A 23185-nucleotide genomic window follows, 5' to 3' on the forward strand; every position below is an offset into this window, starting at 1 on the left:
TGTAAAACAGGCAAATGTAAATGCAAAAAAAAAAAAATGAACTTATTGTGTAATTCAAGATGCCATGCTTCCTTGTCTTGTGCAAACAAATAGGTTTTTTAATCCATTAGGCTTGACTTATATTTCCAATGTGTTATATTATGTATGCAATTTTTCGTCATGATGTATGTTTGAAAAATAAATGAATGGAGGGTTTCAAAAATAATACTGATAAACACTTGAAAATAAGAACAGAAAAACAAACACAATATAAATTAAAAAAAATACGAAAGATAGTGAGTTGAAGTTATTATCTTTTTCTCCACAAAATTTGTACAGGTCATTACTTGTACAATTATATTTATACAAGTAATTACTTGTGTGAAAATTTTGTACAAGTAATAACCTGTACAAAATAATAACATGTACACGACATATACATGTATATATATATATATGGCAATTCATGTACTGTCAATTTGTCGATTTTAGGATTAAATGAATAGATACAGGTACATTTTGTACCTAGAAGTGAAATATATATTCTTACTACCTTTAGCAACCAATTATACAATGCAATGGTTACGAAACCAATTTTATGTTTTTATATAATTTGATGTCAATAATTACAGTTTTTGTTGAGCCTACGACTATGTCGCAGACAGCTCGACAAAGAGATATAATGATCCATCTTCGGCGGCGGTGGCGTTATTTAACTCATTAAAAGCTTCATAATTTAGAAGGTGGCAGAACTGGATGCTTCATACTTTGTATATATATGCCTCATGCTAGGAATTGTCCGTCTGTCACGTGTCCATTGTTCTTGACCTCATATTCATGGTTCAGTTCAGCTTTTGTAATGCTAATTTCTCTCTTATCATAAGTAATAGGATAACTTTATTTGGTACTTGCGTACCTGACATGTCCGTCAGACAGTTTTCCCTATACTTCGACCTCATTTCATGGATCAGTGAAGAAGTTTAAGTTTTGAAGGTCAAGTCCGTATTCCTGATACAATAGGCAATATATCTAGTATTTTTGGTGTATGGAAGGGCTGTACAAATTTACACGTCTAACTGACAAGCGTCATCTGAGCTTGACCTTGACCTCATTTTCATGGTTCAGTGGTTATAGTTAAGTTTTTGTCGAGCCTGGTCGCAGACAGCTTAACATAAGGATAGTCAGTGAACTGGCGACGATGGCGGCGGCGGCGGCGGTTACTTTTTCAAAGCTTTATATATTAGAAGGTGGAAGACCTTGATACTTCATTCTTTGTATATATATGCCTTATGTAACGAAGTTTCCGTCTGTCACATGCCCATTGTCCTTGACCTCATTTTCATGGTTCAGTGACTACTTGAAAAAAAAGTTAACATTTTTTGTAACGTTAATTTCTCTTATTATGGGTAATAGGATAACTATACTAGTCAACAAAAGAAACGATACAAGACTTTTTTTCAAATTTAAGATAAATTTTTCCGTTTATAGGACCAATATAGAAGGTAGTAATACTTAATCATAATGGAAATATAAATCCGTTTAAAAAAAATATTTTTTTGCTTTCGTGATGTTTTTTGACGATTTTTTTTGTTTTTTTACAAAATTTACATAAAACGACAATTTGAAAAACAGAAGTTTCAACTAATGATGCCAACCTATCATTTAAAGGTAAAGACAATGTTTGCCATCAATTTGTTTTTAAAAATCATACAGTTTCTTCGTTTATTTGTTTACCAAAGTTCGGCCCCACGAGAAATCGTTAAAATGTATACATTATCAAATGATTTACCATAGACAGTATGTGTAAAGTGATATTCAAAAAGCGGTCACAATCTTAAAACTAATCAGAAATGTTCCAAATTTACTGTGTGTTGTTTTCATATCCAAAGCATTGATTTGAGACAAAAATAAAATTTTTTTTTTTGCATTTTTTGAAATTTCAAAAAACACTTTTTTTCCCAAAAATTTGAAAAAAAAACAATATTTCAACCCATTAGTTACAACATGAAACACAACTTGATTAGCATATTGAATATTTTTAAACAAAGTTGAAATTTTATTTAGTACTTAGAAAATTACGTGTCGATTTTTAATTCAACTTTCCGCAAAACTTATTTGCACCCTATAGTCGTTTACAGGAAATTAAGATACTTTCCGACAAGTTTTGATTTTCATTATCACATGTGCATACATTGCAAATGAAAGCTTTTTAAGATAGTGTATTTCATTTTGTTTTATATTTAACACTTTTTGATAAATTTTATTTCAAAGTCGTGTATCGTTTCTTTTGTTGACTAGTATATATTTGGTATTTGCGTACTTTGCAAGGTCCTCATGCCCGTCAGACAGTTTTCACTGGACCTTGAACTCATTTCCTGGATCACCGAACAAGGTAAAGGTTTGGTCGTCAAGTTCATATCTCAGATACTATAAGGAATAAGTCTAGTATAAATATTTGGTGTATTGAAGGATTGTATGGTGTACATGTCCAACTGACGGATGTCATCTGACCTTGATCTCACTTTCACGGTTCAGTGGTTTTAGTTAACTTTTTGTATTTTGGTCTGATTTTCTTATACTGTATGCAGTAGGTCTACTATATTTCGTGTATGGAATGATGGTAAGGTGTAAATATCCAACTGGCAGGTGGCATATGACCTTGACCTCATTTTCATGGTTCAGTGGTCAATGCTAAGTTTATGAGTTTTGGTCTTTTTATATTATGATGTACATGTCAGTCTCGCCTTTTTTTTTTTACCTTGACCTTATTTTCACTGTTCAATGCTCACTCAGTGTGAACTTTTTATGTTTGATCTGTTAATCTTCAACTATAAACAATAGGTCAGTTATATATGTTGCATGGCATAATTTTAAGCTATACATGTCTGCTTAGTATTGTCCATCTGGCCTTGACCTCATTTTCCTGTTTCATTGGTCAATGTTGAGTTTTCTTGGTTAAGTCTGTTTCTTAGAAACTATAAGCAAAATGTCAACTACATTCAATGTATTGAATGATTGTAAGGTGTAAATGTATTTCTTGTCTGGTTTATATGACCTTATATTGGATCAATCTGATCATGTGATGTTTACGTGATAGTTGTAGAAAAAAAGTTAAAGCACACAAATACTGAGCTCCGAGGAAAATTCAAAACGGAAAGTCCCTAATCAAATGGCAAAATCGAATGATAAAACTTTATATTTACAACTATCAACATAATATCAAATTTAAAGTGAATGATTAGTTAAGAAGGTGAGACATTTCAGCGTTTGCACTCTTTTACGTTTAATGTTCGAATATTTGTGAGGGGCTAGTTATTTTTTTCTCTACCAAAATATATTTCTAATCTGAGAGATGATGTTTATTTTATCAAGGAATTGTACTAATAAGTATTATATACAATTCCTTAATTCTATAGTGTTAATATATTTTATAATGTTTATAAGATAACAAAAAGACAGAAATACAGTTTATTGACATGCATTGACAGATATACGCTATAAGAGTATTATTTAATTAGTTACTTATATCAGCACTCTGGGTCTAGTGGTATCGTGCATAGACTACAGACTTCGCTGACTACAATACGCGCGAGTTCGAACCTTTCATTTGTCACTCGTTTTTGAGAGGAAAACATATCGTAAGTTAAAAGTGTAAGGTTATGATATAAGTTATCTTAAGTTAACATAGTGGTCAGTGGATTCTTGAAATTTTATTTGATTTATTGAAAAATAATCCACTGTTAGAACAATAGACTGACGTCAGAGAAATGGGTTAATTCGACAGAAACTACACATTTGTATCTTTTATTAACGAATAACTTTAATTTGAGCGAAAAAAAATTAAGGTATTTTACATTATACTTAAATCGTGTGGTCAATTTATATTGTCGCATTAAATTTTTACAATAGAATAAAATTTTTTATTAATGATGAATTTGATATATAAAAAAAGATGCTAATGAGACACAAGACACCAAATGACACAGACATTAACAACTACAGGGCACCGTACGGTCTGCAAAAATATGTAAGGCCCATCTCACATATTTAGTTCATGTAAGCTATAAAAGGCCCCGAAATTAAAAATATAAAAATATTTAAACGAGAAAACTAACTGCCTAAAATAACATAAAAATGAACGGAATCAAATATATAACACAAAAACAAGCGACAACCATTGCATTACAGGCTCCTGACTTGGGACAAGCACAAAAATACAGAATACGGGATTAAACATGTTAGCGAGATCCCAACCCTCCCCTTACCTGGGACAGTGATGTAACAGTTCAACATAAGAATAAACTTTTGATGCCAATTTTGACATTATTTATGCTAAAAGTCGTCGTATCTGTTGGAGATACATGTAGATCATGGATTTTTCAAATGCGCCATATCCCCAATTTGAGAATTCTTATTTTTCTTTGAAATAATAATACACATGTATATTTAGTTCAAACCATTTTGAAAATATACAATCAAAATAATACAAAAATAAATTGAAACTAATAATAATTTTACAACCAAAATCGGGAACAAAAGTAAAGCTATAACACATTCAAACTTTACTTCTTTGGAGTTGCGTTGTTTAACTAGAAAAACAAGCTTTTATAGTTCACCAAGGGCGTGGAAATAGAACAGAATAATTCTGATATAAACACATATACCATGTATAATATAGAAATATCGTAAACTATTGAAGATACATAGGGAGATAGACCATAGCACCTGGATAGCAAATACATAACTATCTTCATTTGTATCATAGGTGGACATGTGACACTACGATGTGTCTTAAATGCCTTTTTAAGAATTTGTGAAGGGCAAGGTTTTTTTTATCAAATAGAAAATAAGGTTATTTTATTGTAATGATTATTGCATTTAATTATATTTAAATGTACAAATTGATAAAAGAATGAAATTCCCAATATAACTAAAAAAAAACAACATATTATAATGTTATATTGAATTTGAAAAATCTTATTATAAAGCAATGGTGAGCACAATATTTCAAACGGGTTAAAGGAACGTGAAAATAATGCACACGGTCAATTGCATGATACTGATTGGAAGATATGTTTGAGGTTAGTAATTACATGACGATTCTAAGATCGGATTATATTTATTTTTTTCGCATTTGAGCTCATTTGTCGTACTTCCTCTAATGGTGTTGGGTCTTTTTGCAGTAAATCACTCTCTGTTTAGTTGCTTATGCCTCTATAGTGGAGGCCAGCTGTCGTCTGCAAATAAGTAGGTCTCTGTTTATGTTGATGTTTCTTAGATGTCATTTATGTGAGTCAGGAACAGTAGAGGTCCAAGAACTGTGCCTTTGGGTACACCAGATAGTACTGGTTCCTATTCAGAGACGGCTCACTCTAGCGTTTTGCATTCTGTTTTAAATGAAAGATCTGGTACACTTTTTTAGCTCACCTGGCCTAAAAGGCCAAGTGAGCTTTTCTCATCACTTGGCGTCCGTCGTCCGTCGTCGTCCTGCGTCCTGCGTCCGTCGTCCGTCGTCTGTAAACTTTTACAAAAATCTTCTTCTCTGAAACTACTAGACCAAATTTAACCAAACTTGGCCACAATCATCATTGGAGTATCTAGTTTAAAAATTGTGTCCGTTGACCCTGCATACCAACCAAGATGGCCGCCATGGCTAAAAATAGAACATAGGGGTAAAATGCAGTTTTTGGCTTATAACTCAAAAACCAAATAATTTAGAGCAAATCTGACATTGGGTAAAATTGTTTATCAGGTCAAGATCTATCTGCCCTGCAATTTTGAGATGAATCAGACAACCCGTTGTTGGGTTGCTGCCCCTGAATAAGTAATTTTTAGGAAATTTTGCTGTTTTTGGTTATTATCTTGAATATTATTATAGATAGAGATAAAATGTAAACAGCAAAAATGTTCAGCAAAGTAAGATCTACAATTAAGTCAACAGGTTCGAAATTGTCTGTTGACCCCCTAAGGAGTTATTGCCCTTTATAGTCAATTTTTAACCATTTTTCGTAAATCTTGGTTATCTTTTACAAAAATCTTCTCCTCTGAAACTGCTGGGTCAAATTTAATCAAACATGGCCAAAATCATCATTAGGGTATCTAGTTTAAAAATTGTGTCCGATGACCCGGCTTACCAACCAAGATGGCCACCATGACTAAAAATAGAACATAGGGGTAAAATGTAGATTTTGGCTTAAACCTCAAAACCCAAAGCATTTAGAGCAAATATGACTGGGTTAAATTGTTTATCAGGTCAAGATTTATCTGCCTTTAAATTTTCAGATAAACCGAACAACCTGTTGTTGGGTTGCTGCCCCTGAATTGGTAATTTTAAGGAAATTTTGCTGTTTCTGGTTATTATCTTGAATATTTTTATAGATAGAGATAAACTTTAAACAGCAATAATGTTCAGCAAAGTAAGATTGACAAATAAGTCAATATGACCGAAATGGTCAATTGACCCCCTAAGGAGTTATTGTCCTTTATAGTAAATTTTTAACAATTTTCATAAAATTTGTAAATTTTTATTAACATTTTCCACTGAAACTACTCGGCCAAGTTCATTTAGATAGAGATAATTGTAAGCAGCAAGACTGTTTAGTAAAGTAAGATGTACAAACACATCACCATCACCAAAACACAATTTTGTCATGAATCCATCTGCTTCCTGTGTTTAATATACACATAGACCAAGGTGAGCGACACAGGCTCTTTAGAGCCTCTAGTTTTAGAATTCACTCCGTAGTATTCAAGTTTAGGTGGTAGGCGATAGTGTGCCACTTTATCAAACGCTATTTCAAAATCTAGTAGGATGATATCTACTAGGCAGCTACTTTTTAATTTCGATGCAATGTCATGCACACTATGGATGATTAGTTGGGAATTGGCAGATCGTCGTTTGTGGAATCCATGTTAATTGTACATTTGTTATCATTTGTTATAATGTTGTATTTGTAAAAGTTTCCCATTACACTGCTGTGTACAATGTGTTCCAGTACATTGCATGCTATGGAGGTACACATGTAAGTGATACAGGTTTGTAGTTTGATGCTAAATGTCTTTTATCCTTTTTTTAAAGAGTGGGACTACAATTGCATCAGTCACATGTCCAATGTCCTTGACCTCATTTTCATGGTTCAGTGACTACTTGAAAAAAGGTTAATTTTTTTTGTAATGTTCAATTCTCTCTTATTATAAGTAATAGGATAAGTATATTGGATATGTGCGTACCTTGCAAGGTCCCCATGCCCGTCAGACAGTTTTCATTTGACCTCGACCTCATTTCATGCATCAGTGAACAAGGTCAAGTTTTGGTGGTCAAGTCCATATCTCTGATACTATAAGCAGTAGGTCAAGTATATTCGGTGTAACGAAAGACTGTAAGGTGTACATGTCCAACTGGTAGGTGTCATCTGACCTTGACCTCATTTTCATGGTTCAGTGGTTATAGTTAAAGTAATATGAAACGAGTGAGCGGTGAAAAATAATGTTTATCCAATTCTTGAACCAATGCATGTATATATCATAAACTTAGTCCTCTGTGCATATATATTGTTTAATCGTCTTTTTTTTTCTCTGTGTCTGTTATGATTTAACAAATATGGCTTCTCAATAAATGCCGTGTTTGGAAGCCGAAGTTTACCGATTGTCACCTTATAGTAAACAAATAACAAAAAGCATGCTTATTAAGCACGTGTTTAACATGAACAATCAGATAATTGTTTATTTTAATGACAGATCCATGCGTATTGCGACCACCGGATTTTTACGAGGAGGGTTACGCTCAGGTCACTATGCATACGGAAAATATGTCGGCGAATTGCTTCCTGGAAGCAAGCAATTAAAAATTAGTAAACTTCTTCTAAATGTGAACAAATTAAAGAATTATACTCAGAAAAAAGTATATGTACATAAGTTGAATAATGAAAACTATTCATTTAGTTATAAAAAACATATGCATATTTTTTTTTAATTTGAGGTTTCTTATGACTTTAAGTTTTCGTGTTTTGGTCTATTTTTCTTATGCTGTATGCAATAGGTTTTCTATATTTGATGTATGAAATTATTGTAAGGTGTACACGTCTTTCTGGCAGGTGTCATCTAAACTTGACCTCATTTTCATGGTTCAGTGGTCAAAGTTAAGTTTTTGAATTTTGGACTTTTTTTTCTAATACTATATACAGAAGCTCAACTATATTTGGTGTATTGAAATATTATATGATCTCTATGTCAGTCATGTATGTTTTATTTGACTTTGACTTCATTTTCATGGTTCATTGCTCAGTGTTTTTGTTGTCGTCGGCGGCGTCAACAAATATTCACTCTGTGGTTAAAATTTTTGAAATTTTAATAACTTTCCTAAACTACACTGGATGTCTACCAAATTTGGACAGAAGCTTGTTTATGATCACAAGATAGTATCCAGAAGTAAATTTTGTAAAAATAAAATTCCACTTTTTCCGTATTTTACTAACAGAAGTTTTTTCTGCGGGGAAACATTACATTCACTTTTTGGTTAAAGTTTTTAGACTTTTAATATCTTTCTTTAACTATCCTTGGTTTCAACCAAACTTTGACAGAAGCTTGTTTATGATCATAAGATAGTATCCAGAAGTAAATTTTGTAAAAAAAATAATCCATTTTTCCATATTATACTTTTGAATGGACTTAGTTTGTCTGCGGGGAAACATTACATTCACTCTGTGGTTAAAGTTTTTAAAATTTTAATAACTTTCTTAAACCATCCTGGGTTTGTACCAAACTTGGACAGAAGCTTATTTATGATCATAAGATAGTATCTTGAAGTAAATTTTGTAAAAACAAAATTCCACCTTTTTCAGTATTTTACTTATACTGTTAAAATGGACTTAGTTTTTTTCTGCGGGGAAACATTACATTCACGCTGTGGTTAAAGTTTTTAGACTTTTAATATCTTTCTTAAACTATCCTTGGTTTCATCCAAACTTTGGCAGAAGCTTGTTTATGATCATAAGAAAGTATCCAGAAGTAAATTTTGTAAAAAGATAATTTTGTTCTGTATTTTACTTTTAAATGGACTTATATTTTCTTCCAGTTAACATTACATACAGTCTGCAGTTAAAGTCTCCAAAAATTTTATTAGATTCGTTAGTTAACTATCCTAGATTTTAACCAAACTTGGACAGAAACTTCTTACAATCATAAGATAGTATCACGAGGAATATTTTTATTGATGTTTTTCCTCATTTTTGTTGAGCCTGCGATTTACAGCAATAGTATGCGAGACACTGGGTTCCGTGGAACCCTTACAAATTTTCTTTATCTATAAGCAATAGTTCAACTATATATTGTATGGAAAAAATGGTAGCTGTACATGCCTGCATGGCATTGTTCATCTATCCTTGACATCATTTTCATGGTTCATTGGACAATGTTTAGTTTTCTTGGTTAATGTGAAGTTTATTTGACAGTTGTAATGCAGCTTTATATTTAGAACTATCAACATAATATCAATGATTAGTTAAAAAGGCGAGACATTTCAGCGCGTGCACTCTTGTTATTAGTTGATCGTGCAGTCCGGAATGCGGTTCGATAAAATTGCTCCCCTTGTTTATTTCGCTCTCCTGTCAAATCATGTAATTTCGCTACCTCCAATGGTAGACGCTACAACGATGGGTGTCGTCAAGAAAGGTACGATTAAAGGGATCAGCTAGGAATTAGACGACCACCATTGATATAGGTGAGTTGATTAATAGTTGTTGCATTGGGATAAATGCATGTTTTGGATTAATTCATAATCAGGAATAGCTGGGAAGAAAAGAAACGTGTTGCTACGTGAACCCGGAAAGGCCGGGACGAATTTAAAAAAAAAATCTAGAGATGATCGTTCTGAGTGTGCCACTTACACATTCAAACGTGTACACAAGCACAGTATTCCCTATCTATGTAATGTGTTTTAATAATTGTGTGATATAGAGCAAAAAAAGGTAGCAGTTTTTTGTGTCTTGTTGTTAAGCATTTCCATGGGAGATAATGTTATTTTTCACGGTGTGTTTGATAGGTTTGTTACATTGTAACATTATGTAATACACACTCATAAAGTGGATTAAAATAGCCTTCCAAACTCAATTAACTGAATTTCAATTATTCTATTTACCGTCGTGCTATTACATAAGACTTCGGAGGTTCATATTACTTATATTCAACGTTTTCATATCGGATTTTTTTTTTTACTATTGATGTTGAACGGTTCATAGTAAAAAAAAAATCTTATAAAACCGTTGAATGTAAATGATATGAGCCTCAGAAGTCTAATATATTGTCCTTTAATAAAAGACTGGAGGTTCACAACATTCAACATTTTTTATCGAATTTTTGTTTACTTTCAATGTTGAACGGTTCAACATTGGTAGTTAAAAAAAAATCCGATAAAAATTAATGGTTCAACATTGATAGTAAAAATAAATCCGAAAAACATGTTGAATGTAAATGATATGAAACTCTGAAGCCTTACATTATTGGACTATCGATTATTAGTTCTTTATCCTAACTAAATGTTTTTTGTGGTGTATATTACAAAAAAAAGGGGGGGGGGTAAAAACACCAAAATACCTTAACAATCCTACAATATAAAAAAGAAGATGTGGTATGCCAATGAGACAACTGTCAACAAGATACCAAAATGACATAGACATTAACAACTCTAGGTCACAGTACGGCCTTTAACAATGAGCAACGCACATACCGCATAGTCGGCTATAAAAGGCCACGATAAGACAATGTAAAACAATTAAAACAAGAAAACTAATATCTGTTTACAGAATGAGAAATATTTCGTATTCTAAAACTAATGTTTCTCACATGTTTGTTAAACATGTTGAAAATACAGACAAATGTTCAGTACGTATACCCATCCCCTCTTTTTCAATTCACCATTAGTTCAAGATACAGCTCTGAAGAATATGCAATAACCTAACATTGATAATTTAGCTAACAATAATTTCAGTACATTTTTCTAACAAGTGAAGACAAATGAAAACAGAAAACATGGCCAATTAAGTAGGATCTTGTGGTTTCGTAGACATAAATGATAATTCAACATTTTCTTTTTATATTTTTCTTTATTTCATATTCTAGTATATTTAATAACATGTTTATATTTTGTGACGCATCTGATGTATAAATCCAGTGCCAGATTCTCTTCGACCCGGGGAACATGTGGTTGCAACCCCCTCTTTAATTGCCTGTTCGATTTTTTGTTTGCAGTGTCGAAAAGGGAGTAAGACAGCAGTTTTATCAAGAAGTTATGTGAAAGTTCTGCTATACATCTGACAGCCAGGAATTTTTCTGAAGTACACATGTCAACCAGAGACATGGAACAGAGAGGAGAGGTTTTAAAGTACCAGATGCTTATCTGAGATTCTAATTTGAACTAAAGAAAGCAATATATAAAGATATGTAGGAGAAATAATCTATATGAATAAAGTTATGCCACAAAAGGAACTTTTTTTTTATATACAGAATTTGTCAAACGTATCAATAACAGAAGAGATGTAAATGCATCCTTTATTTAAGAATTGAATGCTTCTTTTTGTAACTTCATTGGGGTGTAAAAGCGTTGACCGAAGTACATTTTGTATGAAGCGCGGAAGCGCTTCATTCTAAAAATGTGCGCACGGTCAACGCTTTTACAACCCTATGAAGTTACAAAAAGAAGCATTCAATACTTAAGCTTATAATTACATTTTTTTAGCAATGATCATGAAAACACGAATTTTATTATTGTTTTATTTAATTCACCTGTGCACTTTATTGTGGGACCACATGTTATCATGAATGAAAAGTTTTATTGAGTAATGCAATTGCTTACGGAATAACACGTGATGTGCAGTTAGCCAATCAGAATAAAGTATCATAATGAAACATACATCTAATGTAATTATATAGCCTTGCAATACTGATGGTAATAATTTAATATATAATTTCTGAGATGATATAGCAGTGCCATTGGTTCCCCTTTCTCCTTCTTCAAAGAACTTGATAATTTGAACTTTTTTTAAAAAATTGTAGCCCTGTTCAAGAACAGTTAAAAAAGCATATATATGCTTAATTTTCGTTATTTTTTAGAATCATCATTTTTTTTTAAATGAAACAGGTTGTACATTCTACATAAAATATGCCAGTCAACCGTAAATGTTAACATCCCAAAAAGGTCTTTAGTATATTCATTTTTCAACTTACAGAATATGTCAAAGGTTTAAGCATCCCAAACATTACCATGTGACTTGAGTTTTTGATTTGTCAATATCAAGCAAACTCGATATTTTCAATAACATCATAATAGTTCTGTGTTATTATTAAAAAAAACAAAGGACTAACTCTTGCACAAAACTGTAACAGATTATCAAAGACTGTCTAGTAAGTACAATTTTAACCCAAGCCCCTGCTCTTTTAAGCACCGTCAATTGTTTTACATTGTCTTATCGGGGCCTTTTATAGCTCACTATGCGGTATGGGCTTTGCTCATTGTTGAAGACCGTACGGTGACCTATAGTTGTTAATGTCTGTGTCATTTTGGTCTCTTGTGAACATTTGTCTCATTGGCAATCATACCACATCTTCAGTCGGAAAAAATTGTTAGCTTAAACATACGGGATTCACTGAAGCATGACTGGAGCGAGCTCTCCAAAGCTCAGTCAGCGCCCACCCCCTCCTAATGTAAATTTCTGGATCCGTCACTGAATATTGGTTTTAACAGTGCGATGGAAGTCCTCAAATGAATAAAAAAAATAAATAATGAAAGTCTTTGTGCTGGTTATTTACATACGGGAACGAAAATTTAACTTCAAATTGTGAAAAGAGTGAGGGATAAGATTCATTAAAAAATATCGTCTAAATATTATGAATTCTGATCTTCTAAAACCTTATAGTGTTAAGTTTTGAAAGAAAAAAAAATGATTGATGGAGGCGGACAATAAATGTTCGCGCTCAAACAAGAAAACCATACCCTCTTTGAAGTTAAAGGATTAACTTACTACCTTGCTGATGGATTGTTTCATGGCTTGCTTTGGTAGAGTATTGTTGCATGTTTCACACTCAAGTAATATATATACGCATGTGTTGTACATGAAATATGAAGACACCGGTGTACTACTATAGTACTTGACTCAGTGGCAGATCTAGAAATTTTCATAAGAGGGGACCCACTGACTGCCTAAAAGGGGGGGGGGACGATTCCGTCACGCTTCAGTGATTCCCTATATAACCAACCAAATTTTTTCTGAAAAAGGGAGGGGCCCTGTCCCCCCTTAATCCGCCTCTGTGATTTGTAATAGTGAGCATGTATGAGACAAATAGAGTGAGCTACCGTATACGGTAAAAATTCATATAAGGGAACTTTGATATCCTTGAATCTGTTTCTGAGTTGTGAAGAACTAACATACAACTAACAGTGTATATTCAAGAAAATTACTACAATAAAATTGAGTCTAATGTAAAACTGTTAAATAAGTAAAGACTCTTAATGTCTTGCAAATTTTCGACTGTAGGTAAACTTTTAAGAAAAAAATAAGATATAAACATGTTTAACCCCGCCGCATTTTTGCGCCTGTCCCAAGTCGGGAGCCTCTGGCCTTTGTAAGTCTTGTATTATTTTAATTTTAGTTTCTTGTGTACAATTAGTATGGCCAGAGACATATAATACAATGTATTATATGTCTCTGGTATGGCGTTCATTATCACTGAACTAGTATATATTTGTTAGGGGCCAGCTGAAGGACGCCTCCGGGTGCGGGAATTTCTCGCTACATTGAAGACCTGTTGGTGACCTTCTGCTATTGTTTTTTTCTATGGTCGGGTTGTTGTCTCTGTGGCACATTCCCCATTTCCATTCTCAATTTTATGTAGTAAATTCAAATCGTATGAATCGTATGAATAATACTGGCGAACAAAAAAAGTATCACATTATGTCGTCGGACAATTGTAAGATGCTATAAGATAGACTAAAAATGTATCGAAAATACAGCACAAAAGAAATCATGAAATAACTCAGTGCAATCCCAATTTAAGATGCAAACACATCAAAAGAAAAACAAAATAACACCATATCTCCACATGACACAAAACAAAAAAACCAACTGCAATCAGCAAATAAGACGCAAAGAGTCACAAGAAATAAAATAAAAAACCATTCGCGGGCAACTACCGACTTATACTGTATGATCGAACACAAACATTATAGCCAAAATATGAAACTCAAGAAATAAGATGCAAACTACATGACAAGAATTGCAAGATCAATAAGTGATGTATAAAAAATAATTCCGAACGACAATTGGTTAACACAAACAAAAGGAATACAACGATATAAATCTATGCTACCCCAAAAATGGTCAACCAATCCGGGTTGCTGTATAACTAAGGTGTAACAAAATGTGTAACAAAACTTTTTTAAATAATACAGAAATTATGACTGTCGGTGTAGTTGTACTTGTTTAAGAAAAAGACATGTCAAGCATGCAAATATTATTTTAAAAAAATAGTTTTAATCACTTAAAAGTCATGTGATGTTACATATAAAGGACGGGTGTGTTCGATGCGTAAATTAATTAACAAAACCCCGTCATATAACATCCAACTTTGAAGTTGCGTCCAAATGTCAAATTTAGGTGTGCCACTTTGGGAATGGTCTTAAACGATTGACAATTCATTTTTCAATTTTTGTAATTTTTCCCAGATTTTTTCTATGTCGAGCAAAAAAAAGTAGCAGTTTATAAGGAGACCCCCTAAATAACGTAACAGCTTGACTTATGGTCGTTTTAAAAAAGATTGTTTGCAAGTTGAACTGTGAGCAATTGTACAATATGAAAATTAAACAACGTGAATGCAAATATTTATAATGACTTTATGGAAAGTAACTTTTGTGACATCTTGACAACCGTATACAAAGTTCATTACACTTTTCTACCTTCTAAACACAAGAGGTCGAATTCTTTTGTTCTATTTAAACCGCATATCGGACTGCGTGTGTCTAATTGTTTTGTTTATCAATGGGTAAGTATGTCTTTCTTAAGTTATTTTTGTTGAGTCTGCCATCGCGATCCTTCATCCCATTGTCGGCAACGTTGTCGTCTGCGGCGACGTCTACAAATATTCAGTATGTGGTTAAATTCTTTGAAATCTAAAAACACTTTATCAAATTTAACAGTTTCAGTTTTTGATACATTTATGAGAGTCATAAACACTCCTGGATTTCTACCAAAGATGGAAAGAACTAAGCTCGTTTATGATAATAAGAAAGTATCCAGAAGTAAATGTTTTCAGTTAAAAAAATCCTTATGATCCATATTAATCAACTTACAAATGGAATACGTTTTTGTGTAAGTTTAAATAACATTCACACTGCGGTTAGTGTTTTTGAAATGATTAAAAACTAATGATTAATGACTTACTTTAATTATCCTGGATTTCTACCTAACATTGACAGCAGCTTGTTTATGATCAATAGCTAGTCATGCTAATATCTAGAAGGAAATTAAAAAAACATACTACCTGTTTTTCCGTATGTTACTTATAAAATGGAATTAGTTTTTCTTCAAGTGAACTCTGCAGTTTAAGTTTTTTGTTGAACCTGTGACTAACAGCAAAAGTAGGCAAGATACTGTGTTTCTGCGGAACTATCACGATTTTTGTCGATACTCTCTTCTCTATGAAGATTTGAACAACATGGATTCTATAGTTCTATCGGTGATGTTTTTAAAAACACGTCTTAAAGGGTTCGGTTTTAAAGGTTTACATGCTTTATCCAGTAGAACAATGTCATTGTCGCTGTAATCTGTTAGATGTAAATGTTTACATTTTATTTTAAATGATGTTTGAGAAGTACACATTAAATCCTAGGTTTTTTTATTTTTCGTGTTGCGAAGTCTACAATTTGTTCTAATCCATAATCAACTACGACGTTGAAAAAAGCTTTACTGGTTCTTGTGGAATACTGTCTATATGTGATGGTCTGTTCTTGATAATTAATATTTTATAGATTGATTTATTCTTACCATTACATGCACATACGTTTGAAAAATAGAACATTATTATTTGAACCGTAGTTTGATTACTTATGCCAAAATAAAGCAAACCATGATACAGTATAGAGCATGCCTTAACATTTTCCCAGATACTCAGGTTTTGGAAAACATATTTCATTTAAAAAAGAAATGGTTTTAACTCATCAAAATCTTCAGAAATGTACTGCTTTTTAAGTATTCTGTTCTCATACTCTAATTCACGGAAGTTTTTCATATGTAGTGACCTTACTACAAACTTGGAAGTTAGATTCTGAAACAAATATTTTGATGCAACAAATCATTTAGCAACTGTTTTGATTAAATTTTAATTAAAAAGTAGAAATGAATGAAAAATTTGAAAAAAATAACGCTCTTTTGAACGTCTATCATTTCACTGATTTCAAACGTGATCCATGATTCTGTGTTGATTGTTTATTGAGGTCATGTAAGGTAAAAAATAAACCGGCAATACAACAAGAAATTTAATTAGCTGGCAAAGTTTTCACGAAATGAATTGTTGTTATCGATCATATGTTATGGACCTGTCATAAATGTAAAAAAAAAAGAGGACATAGTTTAGTATATATACACGTTTGGTTCAAAATATTTCTTTGTGTTTGAAACAAATAATTGGTTCTATATACCTTTAAAATATTAAAAATACTCCCTTACATAATAAGCGCGTACATGTATAATAATCATATACTAATGGTAATTGCTTTACTTAAATGGATATATTGATCAATAATGTCATTTTCAATAGCTATCTAAAGTCGTATGATATATGTATACAAATGGTCGATCGTTATAATCATTAAGAGAAATAAAAATCTCACATAAATTAAAAGGTAAGATGACATTTTGTTTAATTTGACCAAGAAACTGCCTTTTGTTTTTAAATTATATCTAAATGTTAACTAATAGTAGATATGGGAACATATCAATATCATCGATGTTATGTCTATATGTACAAGTCTTTCTGGAATAGTCAATGTTGGAATATTTATCAGATATTTGTGTCTGCCCGCCAAGGCGGTTGTTTTAAATGCCCCAAAATGAAGAGTAGATAGTTCATAATTTGTTGAATCACATATACATGTATATGCAAAATAAATTCTATACTTATCTGTTTTGTCGTACTGTATGTACTAAGCATGTTAACCTTCTTACTGGACAAACGTAAGGTTAACATTCTGTATTACAAAAAAAAATATGTATTTTTGTTTTTCGATAAATGTTGTATTCTATTTCCAATATAGGGCTATTAAAGATAAAATTATTAATTTTTCTGAAAAAAACTTTTTTCCGATTCTTTGTATACACTTGGAACCCCTTAATTATGTCAATAGAGGTTGTTTGCGTACTTTTGCTGTCAAAGTTGATATATTTACCTAACCTTTTCATCAACATCTTTCGATTAAATTAGATTTTGGTACGGTTCCCGTAATTTATTATTTAGTAGAAATACAACAATGCAAATACATATATTGCATATTATCCCGGAATGACAAATCGAAATAGACTGCCCCATTTTTCGACTGCATTTGTTATAACGATTTTAACTGATGTAGCTGCTCCGATTAGATTTACAGTTTCTGTAGATTAGGAGAAATGGTATCTGGTCACAATAGAATTTACACTATTTTTAGACGCACGTTCATGTTTGTCAGATGCCGAGTGTGGTGTTGCTACGCTTTAGTAGAATGTCTCAATGGTTTTCAAAAGTATGCTAGGTTTCGGAAGGTATACAGTCATATTTGATTATTCCAAATAATGTATTGTTTATCTTACTTATCCGGTTTGGTTATTGTTCATAGTAGTAAAATTATCTTTCTGTTTGAGAATGAGATTAAGGCTAAGATAAGAAATGCACTTGTAACATTCAATGAACTATGAACTTGCAATAATCAGCTTGAAATCACCATGTTAAAAAAGGATGAAGCCCATAAACTTTCTGAGGTCAGTTTTTCTCTTTTTACAAAATAATTACCTTCATACGATTAATTGACTGTAGTACTTTAAAGTACACATCGAAGAGTACTCGAAATAAGTGACAGCTAAATCAAAGACACTACAAACTTTTAACTGAATAATCATTTAAGGAGATACACTACAGTCTGTGGTTTCAATTTATTTTTTTACAGATGACTGGACTTTTGTCTTTTGGCTATGTAATTAACATACGCTTTTCAAACTTATTAAATTAGCCCCGGTAGACATCTTCCCAGATTCCTTTGACAAATATTACTAAAATTCTTACGCTGACCTGTATTTGTTAATTTCTGTGTCATTTTGGTCTTTTGTGGAGAGTATTGGCAATCATACCACATCTTTTTTTATATTAACTACATCTGAGAAGACTGTAAAAAAATCACCAGTCCAATTAAGTTTTCCAGTGAAAGTTGCAATACCCACTGCTGTTGAATAGGTACTTTTCAAACTAATAGCTTGGTACTGCTCGATAGCGTATGATGCTGAAGTGTACAGAAAATAACGACTACTTAACAGTCTGAACATATACCCAACATATCTCAATTAAGTACGACAATTGTCTGAACAGTTCTAAATTTACTGCAGTGGATAATACTGAAAATCAAATGAAAGACGTACAATGACGTAACAATTTACTGAAAAGATCAGAATAACCGTATCAGATCAAATTGGTTTGCAAGTGAATTTATTTTGTTTACTTTAAAACCAGTTGATTTCCTTATTATTAGTAGTATTGTATGTGTTTCAATACATGCACATGTATCATTTGTTTGTCTACTGATCAAGATTTGTTGAAGAAAAGGTTGAACATAATATCATCTGTCTATTTTTTGAAAAATATTAAGTCTATTAACAACAAATACAGAAAATGTACATATGCTTTAGGAATTTTTTTCACAGGAAGATTTTTTTTCAAACTATGCAATATTTTTTGTTATAATGTGCATATTTTACAGAAAGAGTTGAGACGAATTGATTATCTGGTAACTTTCTTGCCCGAAAATTATTTGCTTTATTCTTACTAAACCCGTGACGTGATTTTTTTAACAATTAAACAACCATTGATTTTTACGACAACAATGTTTGTGTACGGTATATTGAGTTTGTTTGATTCTTTTACAATATAGATTTGATCAAAAGACTTCACTGAAAGTGGTGTTTTCTTTTATATTATAAACTGTGCAACTGCCATCGTTTTTGGATCTATCTGTTTTAGGCTGTTATGCAATTATCACTATATTTTCTTTACTTTCAGTTATAGTATGATTGTTATATGGCAAGAGGTGATAAATATCAGTTAAGCACAGTAATTTTAATGCTTCTAACTATGTACTTTACTGTTTTATCGGAAGGTAAGTCCGTTATAAGTGCGTAAATTTAAAAATTAATTTACTATACAGCATGTACAGTGTAGATTAGTAGTAAAAGGAGAATGTGATGATACGCATTGAAATTTTTGATCATTAAGGATTTTGTTTTTACAACAGATTTCATGTTGAATTAACATTGAAAATATTGGACAAGTCTAAAAAGAAACAAACATAAATGAAATTTTTTCCAGCATAATCATCGGTCCTTTATAATTCTTAGGTCGTTTTTTTGTTTTCGGTTTACCATTAAAGTTAATACTGTAGATTTCAATAGATACACAAATAAACATACACAAATAAACATGCAATATGAACATCAATAAAGTAACTTTAAAGGGATGACAGGTGCAGGATCTGCCTAAGTACAAGTACTGTTACACCACTGTCCCATGTTAGGGGGAGGGTTCGGACCCACTTACATGTTTAACTCCGCAACATTCTTTATGTATATGCCTGTACAAAGTCAGGAGCCTTTAACTCAGTGATTGTCGTTTTTTGATGTTATGTTACATACAATTGAGAATGGAAATGGGGAATGTGTCAAAGAGACAACAACCCGACCACAGAACAGACAACAACAGAAGGTCACCAATTGGTCTTCAATGCAGAAATTTTTCGTTCATTTTTAGCTCACCTGACCTCAAAGGTCAAGTGAGCTTTTTCTCATCACTTGGCGTCCGACGTCCGTCGTTCGTCGTCCGTAAACTTTTACAAAAATCTTCTCCTCTGAAACTTTTGGGCAAAATTTAACCAAACTTGGCCACAATCATCATTGGGATATATAGTTTAAAAATGTGTGGCGTGACCCTGTCAACCAACCAAGATGGCCACCATGGCTAAAAAAAGAACATGGGGGTAAACTGTAGATTTTGGCTTTGTAACTCTGAAACCAAAGCATTTAGAGCAAATCTGACATGGGGTAAAATTGTCTTTTAGTTCGAGATCTATCTGCCCTCAAATTTTCAGACAAATCCGACAATCCGTTGTTGGATTCCTGCCCCGAATTAGTAATTTTAAGGAAATTTTGCATTTTTTGGTCAATTTATAGTCAATTTTTAACCATTTTTCATAAATTTTAACAGTCTTGTCTGATGACCTGGCAAACCAACCAAGATGGCCGCCATGGCTAAAAAAAGTACATAGGGTAAAATGTAGAGTAAGACTTTGGATTATATCTCTGAAACCAAAGAATCTAGAGCAAATCTGACTAGCGGTTATATTGTTTATCAGGTCAAGATCTATGTGCTCTGAAATTTTCAGACAAATCGGACAACCTGTTGTTGGGTGCTGCCCCCGAATTAGTAATTTTAAGTAAATTTTGCAGATTTTGGTTATTATCTTGAAAATTATTATAGATAGAGATGAACTGTTAACAGCAATAATGTTCAGCAAAATAAGATCTACAAATAAGTTAAACATGACCAAAATTGTCAATTGACCCCTTAAGGAGTTATTGCCCTTTATAGTCAATTTTTAATAATTTTCATAAATTTTTGTAAAGTTTTGTAAATATTCTACTGTAATTACTGGGCTAAGTTCATTATAGATAGAGATAATTGTAGCAACAAGAATGTTCAGTAAAATAAGATCTACAAACACATCACCATCACCAAAACACAATTTTGTCTTGAATTTATCTGTGTCCATTGTTTATTATGCACATATACCAAGGTGAGCGGCACAGGCTCTTGAGAGCCTCTAGTTTGTACATAAATTAGGCCGTTAGTTTTCTCATTTGAAATGTTTTACCCGTTTGTTATTTCGAGGCCTATTATAGCGGACTATGCGGTAATGGCTTTGCTCATTGTTGAAGGTTGCTGTGGCCTAAATTTGTTAATTTCTATGTCATGTGGTCTCTAATGCAATGTTGTCTCATTGGTAATCATACCACATCTCTTTTTTTTTATAGCAATATACAAGTATTTCATCGGACAGTATCTCCTTGTACTGAACCAATTGATAAAACTGCTGACATAATATTTGCACAGCCTTATTTTTTATTTCCAGGTTGTGTATTATGGAAATTAGCGTCTAAACCGGTTGTGTTTGGAACGAATGTTAAATTATACTGCAAATTCTGTAATAATGTTCCGTGCTGTAATGCATTTACAAGAAAATGGACGAAGGGAACTAATTATGACCTGATAGTTATGAACAGTGTCTCATTAAACAGTGCAAAATATGAAGAATATTTAAATATTTCAACAAAGACTTCAATTCTGACTATTAAGAACTTTACAGAAGAAGACGTTAACATACCATACGAGTGTACATACGGGTTTGATACAGATAGCAAGGTTCTGACTCTGAATTCGACAGATTTTGAATGTATGTAGCGTGTTTCTTGATAGTCAAGCTAGTGTTAAAGGTTTTTAAAGCAAAACAAAGCACAAATTAGAAACTATATGTTTGCATAATTTTCACTTGTCGGACGGAATTATGAAGTTAAAGTAGGAATTGTTTTGAACTTGATCAACAATTTATTCAAAATTTAAATTAGGCGTTTATAGTTACATGTGATTTATCTAAAACAAAACAGTGAAAATACTGTACATAAAAATCTGGCCATGAATGTTTCTCTCAAGATACCACCAAAGATTAGAGTATAACGCAGCTCCAAGGGGTTTTATGTTCTAGATAATAAAAGAAAAGGGAATTGTCAACAAATGAAAAATCTTAAACCAAACTGTAATGTTTGTATTTTGTTTTGTTTACTATTGTTTTTCTGTTGATCTCTTTCGTTTTTTGGCTGTAGCCTTGTTTTTTCTCGACTTATAAGTTTGAATGTTCCTCTGGTATCATTTGTCTCTCCTTTTAGATCAGAAATTGATTGAAAGTAAGAATATTGCTTCTAAGTTTATAATAAAACAGTTACTAGTACCTTCTTTTTTATGTTAATTTGTTAACGACCGATAATGAGGCTTTCCCCTGTTTTGTTTGCTCCCTAGTAATCCCGACTGCATGTGGTATGGAGAACAGATAATGGTAATGTTTTATCTAACGTTTGAATCGCATAAGGAATCTTTTTATTTAAATTGGAATAACGTCGGGTTGTTCAAGAATTAAGAATTTTACATTATGCTGATTTATGCTTTAATAAATATACTTGTAACTTTATAATGTTTCTGCACAGTATTTGATAACAATAAGCTTTCTCTAATATGTTGATGTTGCATTGAAGAAATGAAATAACATGTTCTAGGAAAGAGTTGCTAAAACTATTTTTTGTTTACTGATCCAATTTAAATATTTTTTTTATTATTTTTTTTCTTTTAGATCATCCCACAGAAGAAATTCCAGTTAAATTACATATTGAAAGAAATCAAAAGGCGACGGCCAATATAATCTTCAATAAGGTTTATCCCAATCCAATATGCTTTGCTACAGATGATGTAAGTTTCTAAAATATAGCTTTTTGAATTTAAACCAAATGTTCAAAATTACTAAATGTATTGGTGAACTTTTGTTGTTGGTGAATTTCCTAGTCATTCTAATAATTATGCTTAAGACAAAAATAATCTTTAACTAATTGTTTTATATTTTTGTTCTTATTCGTTTTCATTTTTTAGCAACTTGGAAAAAGGTTTCTATTAATCTTTGTTAAACAATGTTCAGTCATGTGTGCCCCCTGTAGTTCAACTAGAAACAGAAATTTTGACCATGTTAGAAGTTGTCCATAACATTCCATTGTAGTTATCTGTAAACATTTTGATCGACAATATATAAAAAGTTACTAGTTTAATGTGGTGCTTATGTAACCAGATATCGCATCCTGCTGTCAAAGCTTGAAACGGTTCCGGTTTG

The 23185-nt window shown here is 32.1% G+C and overlaps 1 protein-coding gene across 3 annotated transcripts in view; it reads left to right on the forward strand.

Annotated features, from left to right (window-relative positions):
* Window positions 1–23185, forward strand: part of LOC143059746 (uncharacterized) — a 44860-nt gene that overhangs the window by 16728 nt on the left and 4947 nt on the right. For all 3 annotated transcript variants that reach the window (XM_076233296.1, XM_076233297.1, XM_076233295.1), the window contains exons 2-4: window positions 19267–19363; window positions 21389–21709; window positions 22658–22773. In XM_076233296.1, coding sequence (XP_076089411.1) covers window positions 19285–19363; window positions 21389–21709; window positions 22658–22773 — 516 coding nt within the window. In that variant the 5' untranslated portion in view covers window positions 19267–19284. The remainder of the gene's footprint in view (window positions 1–19266; window positions 19364–21388; window positions 21710–22657; window positions 22774–23185) is intronic.

Source organism: Mytilus galloprovincialis, chromosome 14 (assembly GCF_965363235.1).
Source record: "Mytilus galloprovincialis chromosome 14, xbMytGall1.hap1.1, whole genome shotgun sequence".
Lineage (NCBI taxonomy): Eukaryota > Metazoa > Mollusca > Bivalvia > Mytilida > Mytilidae > Mytilus > Mytilus galloprovincialis.